Genomic DNA, 10,184 nt, shown 5'->3' on the forward strand with positions numbered 1-10,184 from the left:
GTACTCGGAGGCTGAGGCGGAAGGATCGCCGGAGCCCAGCAGGCGAGGCTGTGGTGACCGGGAGTGGCCGCTGCACTCCAGTCTGGGCGACCGAGTGAGACTCCAACTCAAAAAAAAAAAGTGTATAACATATCCGTTTTCTTACTGAAGTCGGTTAGAAAGAGAGAAGTAGGGAGAAAGAAATGGAGAAGGAATTATTTGTTGACTGTTAAAAAAAAAATTAATCCTCCCAGGCATAGTGGCTCATGCCTGTAATCCCAGTACTTTGGGAGACTGAAGAGGGAGGATTGCTTGAGCCCAAGAGTTCAAGACCAGCCTGTGTGGTGGTGTGCACCTGCGGTCCCACCTACTCGAGACTGAGGAGGAAGGATGTCCTAAATCCAGAAGGTCAAAGCTGCGGTAAACTGTAATCCTGCCACTGCACTCAAGCCTGGCCAACAGAGTAAAGAAAAGAAAAGAAAAGAAAAATAATCCTACACTTAGAAATAAGGCCCAACAAATGACTGCCTGTCTTTTCAGTGGCATATTAGACTACTGTCCAATAAGCTTGTCTGAGTCACCAAGTTTAACTACCAATTAGAGCTCAGACTCTGTAAACCCAGCTGTTAACTTGTAGGAAACTGATAAGATGAAAATTACTTTTGTCCGAGAGAGAAAGCCAGCCCAGAAATTACGGTTTGATTTTCCTCTGCATTATTAAGCGTGTCTGCATCTAACAATAATCAGACCGCATCATTCTCCATCATTCTGTTTCTTCATCTGTGTGCGTTGCTCAGCTTCTCCTTTTAACCAGCTTTATCTTCCTGCAGCAAGAAATTAACTCCAGCTTTGGTACAATTCTCATACAAATTAGAGTAGTGGACACATGACAAAGTCTTCACTTTGAAAATTAACTGCTGACAAGGGCACTGAAACTAGACAAACCTAGGATCCAACTCTGACTTCCCTTCTCACTCACCTGGAGGCCTCAGATGAGGGGCAAAAATATCGCTGAGCCCAAATTTCTTTGCCTGAAAAGCCTCCTTGAAGGGTTCCGTTGGGTAGTAGATGAGCTGTTTGTAAAGCACTTTGGCACACAGTGCAAGGGAGGAAAGAGGAGAGAAATGTCCCCCATTTCTTTTTCCTTCTAGATGCCCTTCCATTCTTTTTCTTCATATGTGTGCCAGGCAGGGAGGCCTCTGCGGGCCTCTGAGTCTGCAGAACTCAGGCCCCATTCCCACCTGTTCCGCCCCACAGTCCTCAGGGAGGAGGGACCAGGCCAGGACTTCCATGGGGCCGAAGGAAAGGGCCACCTCATACCCATCCATTTCTTCTTTAACACCAGCGCTCTCAGAGGCTCTGGGGTCCTGAGGGATCCTTTGGAGCTGTCTCCAACAGCCTCAACAAAGAACATCAGCTGTGCCCCCCGCTCCTGCTGCCCAGTTGTGTAGTTGTGCCCCGACCCACCCTTTTGTGAGGCTGCACAGACAGCCGGGTCCCACTGTGGCTGCCTCCCCCTCCCCCCTCCCCCGCCCCACGAGCCCCTCGGGGCTTGTTTCCGCTTTAGCGCCACACACACCTTTCCCTGCCTGCTGAGCCATGAAGATCCTGCGAACAGAATTTCCAAGAGGCTGGATTAAGTGATGCGGATCACAAATGCTTTCTTTTTCTGACAGGCGAGGGGGGCGGGGTGCGGCGTGCGGCCTGGAGGGCGCCCGTGTGAGCTGGCGAGGCACATGGAGCTCCCGTGAGCCCCCAGGCCCGGGATTGCCCCCAGAGATGAGAATGTCACAGAGGTGGTTCTCGTTCCCTCTCCCTGTCTGACTCTGGAGAGTCTTAGAGGTGTGGGCGTAGACCAGGGTGGCGAACGGAGGAGCTGACGCTGGAGTAGTCTCAGTCACTGCGTTCTCAGTAGAGACCCCTGAGGTGGGCCCTGAGGCCTTTGGAAAGAGCTGGGCCCTGGCTCCACCACCTGCTGGCCTCTGAGATCCGGCCCAAGGTATCTTGCCTTCAGAGACTTGGTGGTCTCTTTTGAGAGATGGGAGAACAACAGCGACATAGTAGGGCAGATGTGAGAGCAAAGTGGGCTATGGAGACACAAGGCCTTTAAAGCCACAATCCTAGCAGATGGAGGTTACAGATGTCAGTTCCCTTCCCCTCTTCCTTTCCTCTGGGCTAGAGGCTATCCAAGTTCAAAGGGAGCATCTCACAAGGCTATGATGGGTTAATAAGGCATTATGAGAACTGGATGCAACACCCAGATCAATCATGGATGAGGGAGTCTTCCTTCCTACAGAGACATGTGCAGCTGCTTGACTGACCTGGCCCTGCTGTTGAAATGTCCCTGGGTAGACCTCCATGTGAGGATCCGAAAGGCCTCTTTTCCTGTGTCCCATTCTCTCTGCTTCCTAACAGTAAAGTGGACAGAGAAAGACAGTCTATGAAATACTGACTCGGAGAAATGTGTGTATGTGTTTGGACACCTGTGTGTGAAAACTCTTCAAATAATAGCTAGGAATTTGAGGTAGAGTTAAGCAGAAATCAAGAAGTGAGCTGTGGAGGTCTAGACATATACTTCCTTCCAGGGATCTCTGATGGAGATACGGATAATTGTGTGTCTGTGCCTAGGTACACATACCAAGAGAATTAATGATTTCTTTGAGCATTTTATTGCATGGATGAGCTACTACTGCTAAGTGCCCTCGATTGACCTAGACTGCTCTAGACCGGATATCTCTCTCACTCACCTCACTCCTGATGAAGACAGAGGTTACATTTCTTTTAAGGAACAATGTTGACCTACTGCTTAGTCATTTACTCAATTTGCAAGAAGGTAATGATAATTTGTAGGAAGGTAAAAATGCACAGGTCGGCTGAAGGAGGTGCTTCCCTTGTCTTGGGAGAAGCCCAAGCCATCTGACTATCTGCCATAGGCAGTATCATCCAGCTTATTACTGTTCTTTTCTCATTGTCATTTCAAGAACTGACTAGTATCTGCTTACTTTTCGAAAGGGGCTGTTTCCCAGTGGCCCTGTTAACTTTGGCAATATGAAGACTATCACTGACCTGGTTCTATTCTGCTGGGCCTTCACCGCCACCCACCAGGGGCATCATTCATATCGTAGATGACATGAATGCCACCCCACGGAGCTCGAGGCCATTTATAAACGGTGTTGAGTTGGACAAGGTTGTAGCACCAGGACATGTCATGCAGAGGTTTAGCCCAGGGCCACTTTCCTGGGCTTCCAGTTCTTTGTAGCCTTTTCTTTCTAGCGGTACTTAATGTCTTCGCTAAAGACACACATACACCCACGTGCCGCAACACCACCACCACCACCAACAACAACAACAACAAAACCCTCCCCATTCCTAAGTACTTGCCAAGGTAAAGATGCAATTTGCTGTATTTCATGGCTTTGCCATGCTGTTTGAAAAGAAAAGGAAAGGAAAAAAAAAACTTCTCTAAAGGAAACACAGCCCATCTCCCAGCAAAATTCCCCCAACATTTTGGTGTCCCTCAGGACAGCGATATCTGCTGAGATGGGCCAGTGCATAAACCCTCCTGACCTGGGATTCTCACGACTGTGGGCTTAGTGGCTCCTGCACCTCTGAACCACTGGGTGGTGTATGGCGAGAGTCCATCGGGCTGAACGTGGAAAGGATGACTCTGCCAGGCAGACTCTTGGGTTACTTGGAGGTATGTGTATGACAATTTGAACACAGATTTCCATATTTGGCATGGCAGTGAGCTGTAGAGAGGGCTGGCATTTGGGGTGTGTTGGAAACAGCACTGGCTAATCATAGAGCGATTCCAAAATTCCAGCCCAGCTCATCTGCCGTGTGACTGTGCTATTCTGCTTTGTTTGCACAAAACTAGACTGTACTACAATATTCCGCCTCGTCCTGTGTGTGGTTTTCCAGCACTTGTGGCCAAGAAAAATGAAGCTGAGTGGGCAGGAGGCAGGATCAGGTAACACACAGGATGTACAAATCATGTGAAGAATACATCTTGAAAGGTTATGAGTCTGCCACTTCCCTCTCCCCACCCCCCAGAACACAAATCTATGCTTTAAAATATGTAACATCTTGGCCGGGCTTGGTGGCTTACATTGGCAATCCCAGCACTTTGGGAGGCAGAGACAAGAGGATTGCCTAAACTCAGGGGCTCGAGACCAGCCTGGGCAACTTGGCGAGACCACGTCTCTACAATAAATCAAAAAATCAGCCAGGTACGTGCCTGTGGTTCCAGCTACTTGGAAGGCTGATGCAGAAGGTTCGCCTGAGCCCGGCAGGTGAAGGCTGTGGTGGCCGTGAGCGTGCCACTGCAGTCTGGCCTGGGCGACAGAGTCAACTCAAAAAACTGAAGAGTAACTTCTCAGTTTTTAGGTATTTTGAGCCTATTTGCTGTCCAACCTGCCAATCAGGTTTCTGTGGCTCCATGGACTGTCTCACTAGTGTTCATGGAAAGGGAATTATTCTAAGGAGCAGTGAGGGCATGCTGTTGTTTGATCCTTTCATCGTTCCGTGAGGGGGCCTGCTGCTCACCATGATAGGACTGGGATACGGCTAGAATAAAGCTCCAGACCGGTCAGCTCTGTATCAGAGGCGGTCTCCATTCCAGGCCCATCCAAGGGGTTGTGGGGTTAGTGCTAGTGGATCTGCACACCATGCCTGGGCAATGGGCTGCTGGCTGTGCCCAGCTTGAAGGAGGGGAAGGTCTTGTCCCTCGATTACTGTGGGTCTTCTAGCTGGCCCGCCCAGGAAATGCATTCGGCAGCCAAGATGACCTCAAGTCCACCCCTGGGCACTTGAGACCCCAATGTCCTTCACCGTCTGGCTGCTAATCTCTATTGCACATTCCCACCTGGACTCCCATCTGGACCTCCACTTCCAGTGATTTCTAAGACGGGTTTGAGGCTTTGTTCTGACTTAGCTTGTCAGTCAGCTTTCTTAACAGACTCTTGTGTGCTATTCAGGACAGCATTCTGACTTCTGCATTTTCAAGATATGCATCATGGTTCCAGGTAGGAGGGAAAAAACAGGTTCTGTGATCTAATATGCTAATGTGCATGTATATTTCCAAGAAGGGGATAGGGCAAGGAATTTTCCCAAACATATCTGACCTCAGATCCTCCCTTTTTTTGTCAAACACTTATTATATCTTCTGAGATACAATGGTTCACTAAATCATGATTAGGGACATGCTGACATGTATATTGCTTCTCCATTGGTCAGCAACATAAAAACGGGGTCCCAAACCCCTGGGATTTTCTCGCTCTCCATTTAGCAATTTCAAAGCATGAAGTCCTTTGCTCACAATGATTCCCTGCTAGCATACAAGAGGCTCATCAACTCCCTAAGACATTATTCCACCTCCTCTAGGCCTTCTTAATTCACTTTAGGATCCATGACTGATCCTGGAAACAAGGAAGAACAATGGAATGGCTAGAAATTTGGAGCACTTACTTGAATGAGTCCAGAGCATCGTTGACTGCATTAGCAAACTGGATATCCGTTGGGGCATATTTGTATTCTATGCAGTGAGTAGGCCTGACACCCAGGATCTCAGCCTCACATCCTAAGAAGGAAAAAGGTGGCACCTAGTTACTCTTTTCAGTAAGCGAGGCAGGGTTATGAGCCTATTTCAGGATGTGAACACCAATTGTCGGAATAATTTATTTTTACATTTTCATGAAGTGAAATAGCACTGCTGCTTAGTAGCATGTTTCACCGTTATGTCGCTTGACTCAAGCAGAAGTTCTCAAATGTCATTCCTATGCAACACGAGTGTCCCATGACACAGAATGGCAAAAATTGGATACTGGCTATCTTTTCCCAATTTGAAACAACACAAATATTAACAGATTTCTGTGACGACTAAACCTTTTAGTGAACCTTTGCCTATTTTAGAATCAAGTATGAGGTAGCATCTGATTAGCCAGAGAATTCTAAAATAAATATTTCACTATCCTGTGGTATTATACAAAGACTAACTGTATTCAGAGGTATTCCGCTAGATTATCAAGCAAAAAAAATCATTGAGGAAGGAGTAAAAGCCATAAGCTCACCTGTCCCAAAAGAGAATAAAAGAATCAATGGCATTCAGATATGAATGGGCTCAACTTCTCGGCCCCAGGACAAGTGGGAATTGTTGCCCTGAGGAAGAGAAACCCAACCATATAAGGAGGATATAGAGCTGGAGAGGGAGGAGTTAGTCAGCTTATGTTAGTTGAGTGAATATTTACCGGGCATCTACTATGACCAGTCACTATGTTCAGACAGAGTAGAAACAAAAACGAATCAGTCTGGGTCTCCTGTTTCAAAGGAGACATATAGGAACCCAGTGTAATAATGTGACTGTTAAAGTGAGATAAACACCTCCCAGGTGGCATGGGAATCAGATGAGGGGCATTTACTCATGTACCATTTCCTCCTGAAAACCTTCCTGGAATTCCCGCATTGAGCTCCGTCTTGCAGACTTGTAGACTCAACCAAGGCAATTAGGGGTGCATTAGGGCCGGGAGGGGCAATCCAGGCCAAGAGGGCAGCAAGACCAAAAGTTCAGAGAACTTCTGAGTAATCGTGTGTGTGTGTGTGTGTGTGTGTGTGTGTGTGTGTGTGTGTGTGTGTGTGTGTGTGTAGAACTGTGCATACAGTAAAATGCCATATAGGACTGCCAGGAGACTAGATGCTGCTCTCCCCTGTAGGCCAGGGCAAATGATTTTCATGCTGGAAGGGAGCGAAGTGGGACAAGCAGGGAGTAGAAGAGGAAGAAATCTCTATCAGGAAGCACATCGATCCCACCCCGAGAACATCTGCCAGATGGTTACAGTTGATTTAAAAGATAACGGGCCAGCCAGGTGCAATGGATCATAATTGTAATACCAGCCCTATGGGAGGCCAAGTGTGTATATATATATATACACACATACATATACATATATGTTTCTACTATGTCTGAACATAGTGACTGGTCATAGTAGATGCCCAGTAAATATTCACTCAACTAACATAAGCTGACTAACTCCTCCTTCTCCAGCTCTATATCCTCTATACATATATATAATATGTATATATGTATATACACACACCACACATCTATAGATATATATATTATATATATTATATTTGTATACATATATGGTGGGACAGCCTCCAGGAAGAATCCCTTCGTCTGGCATACCAAGGCAAGAGCTAAGTGCATCATAGGTGGCTCCATCTCTCTCTGCCTGATATCTTGGGATAAGGGAGAGCTAGGGCCGTCTAGGCCAACTGACAGAGAATTAGGAGGCTGGCAGCTCCCCTTTCCAAACATGTTTATTGAGTAGGACAAGTAGGTGAGGTGATCCAGAAATAAATAGTGCTCATGGCTTCTGAGGAAATGTTCATTATCGAAAGAAATGCCAGTGGAGTCGTGACTTGCTATGTCAATGTAGACACCTGTGTTTTATCTGTTGAAGGGTGTTTTTGCATTTTTATTGTTTTCTCAAAGCTATTTTTCCTGTATCTGCCCTATGCTCAGTGCCAGAAACCCAAAACCAAATAAGACATCACCTGTTCTTTAAGAGTTTAATAGCCTTATACAGTGAGACCAGGTGTCTGCTTCTGGCATCTCTGACGCATGTGTGAGTGAGTTTGCAAGTAATGTAATTTTGACCAGGTTTTGCAGATAAAAGAAACAGTTGTGTGTGTGTGTGTTTGCCATTAATAGCAAATCATACATGTGTTTTTTGTATAATCAATAGGAAGTATGTTTGTTAATATTATCAAACATATATTCTCTTAATACTTTTATTTGATTAAAATGAAGCTGGACTTTAAACTGGCTTAGTAATACAGTTCGTCCAGGAAATTAATCTTGCTTCAGTTTAAAGTAGGAGACAGACTATTTTTATTGATTAATTACATATAAAAGTCTATAGTATGGAAAGAAGAAGTATGCAGCAAAGCAGAGCTTTTGTTATACTATTATGGAATGTTTTATTTTGGATAATAATTAATTTACATTTAAATATAACAATTAATTTAGTTAATCAAGGGCCATGGCAGCACCCACCAAAGGCTAAGGGTAAGATAGGGTAATTGAGAGCAATTCCCCTCAATGTACACAAACTCTTCACCCAGTTCGAGGCGACAGCTCATCAAAGACTAGGCACAGAATATCAGGGTGGAGAGAGATCTTTCAACTAGCAGAATGTTGTGGATAATTCTGGAGAGAACAAGAATTTCTCCGTGACCCAAGAGGTTAGCAGCATAAACTCTCTATGAAAAGCACTGCACAAATTCCAAGATCTCTAAAGTGATCATCCTTATTATTTATCACATTTGAAGCTAGTGGCAAAATGAATCACATTAACTCTTCCCAAAAGACCAGACTCAGCTCAACCAGATTAGATTGACTTGGATGCCGCCCTAGAGAACTGACATAGGAAGGAATATAGACTCTTCTGGGGAAAACATCAATTGCAACACTATTGTTTTTTTTCACGCAATGTTCAACATCTAATCAAAAATCAGGAGACATGCTAAAAAGTAGTAAAATGTGCCCCATAATTAAGAGAAAAAATAATCAACAGAATCAGATGCACAAATGACACAAATGTTGGCCAGAAAGGGTAAACATGAAATAAATTTTTAAAAAGATTATTGACTAGTTACAGCAAAATGAACAACAGTACGTTACAGGGTTTTTAAAATATGTGCAAGTAAAACATATGGCAATAAGAATATAAAGAGTATATATATGTGGATAAATGGCATTATAAAATTTTAGGCCAGGCACAGTGGCTCACGCCTGTGATCCCAGGACTTTGGAAGGTGGAGGCAGAAGGATTGCCTGAGCCCAGGGGTTTAAGACCAGCCCGGGCAACACGGCGAGACCTCACCTCTACAATAAATCAAGAAAAATTAGCTAGACGTGGTTGTGCTGGCCTGTCGTTCTAGTTACTTGGAATGCTAAGATGGAAGGATCGCCTGAGCCCAGCAGGTCAAGGATGTGGTGACCGTCAGCATGCCACTGCACTCCAGCCTCAGCGAAAGAGAGAGACTTTAACTAAAAAAAAAAAAAAAAAAAAATTTTAACTCTAACATCATTTGTGAATATATTATTTCAAAATAGAACATGAACAGGTTATGGATGTTGAAATGTCAAGAGTAACCATTAAAAAAAAAAAAAACAGTAAAATCTAATATTCCAAATTATTTCAACAAAAGCTAGGAGAGAGTACCAGGAAAGGAGGAGGAAGCATTTTCATTCCTGATGAAGGGAAGGGATCTCATTTTAGATATTGATATTAAATAATTGAATAGATCAGGCACAGTGGCTCACACATGTAATCCTACCACTTGGGCGATTGAGCAGGAAAGATTGCTTGAGGCCAAGAATTCAAGACCCACCTGGAAGACATAGATAGACTCCAATACTACAAGAAAAAAAATGTTTTAATTGGTTGAGTGTGGTGACACACACCTGTAGTCCCAGCTACTCAGGAGGTTAAGGCAGGAGGATTACGTGAGCCCAGGAGTTTGAGGCAGCAGTGAGTCATGATTATGCCACTGCATTACAGCCTGGGTGACAGAGTGAGACCATGTCTCTTAAAATATATTTTTTATATATATAATAATGATTATATTATAATTTACAAATCACTAAAGGAAGAAAAACTTGTTCAAATATCAAAGCTCATAAAAGTGAAAAGGCGGAAGCATTCAAGAAGTATTAATAGCTGGGTGGGTAGCTCATGCCTGTAATTCCAGACTGGAGGGGCAATGACACACTCACGGCCACCCCAGCGTTGACCTGCTGGACTCAAGCCATCCTTCTGCCTCAGCCTTCCAAGCAGCCGAACTACAGGTATATGCTACCACACCCAGCTAATTTTTTTGATTTATTGTAGAGATGAGGTCTCACCAAGTTGCCCGGGCTGATCTGGAACCTGCGGGCTCAGGCAATCCACTTGTCTAGGCCTCCCAAAGTGCTGGACTTACAGGCTGAGCCACCAAGCTTGACCTAAACTCTATTTTAAAAGGATGGGGTTTTTTGTTTGTTTGTTTTTGAGTTGGAGTCTCACTGTCGCCCAGACTGGAGTGCAGCGGCTGCTCCCGGCCACCGCAGCCTCGACCTGCCAGGCTCCGGCGATCCTTCCGCCTTAGCCTTCCAAGGAGCTGGAACTACAGGCGCGCGCTACCACGCCCAGCTAATTTTT

The 10,184-nt window shown here is 45.1% G+C and overlaps 1 protein-coding gene across 1 annotated transcript in view; it reads right to left on the bottom strand.

The window, feature by feature from the left end:
• ENPP6 (ectonucleotide pyrophosphatase/phosphodiesterase 6) overlaps positions 1-5,557 on the bottom strand; it is a gene marked incomplete at its 5' end in the record, with an annotated part of 34,675 nt that extends 29,118 nt beyond the window's left edge. The window contains one exon of the mRNA XM_008050455.1: positions 5,446-5,557. Within this exon, the coding sequence (XP_008048646.1) occupies positions 5,446-5,557 (112 nt within the window). The remainder of the gene's footprint in view (positions 1-5,445) is intronic.
• Between the last annotated feature and the right edge of the window lie 4,627 nt (positions 5,558-10,184).

Source organism: Carlito syrichta, unplaced genomic scaffold (genome assembly GCF_000164805.1).
Source record: "Carlito syrichta isolate Samal-C Ts95f unplaced genomic scaffold, Tarsius_syrichta-2.0.1 Scaffold147036, whole genome shotgun sequence".
Lineage (NCBI taxonomy): Eukaryota > Metazoa > Chordata > Mammalia > Primates > Tarsiidae > Carlito > Carlito syrichta.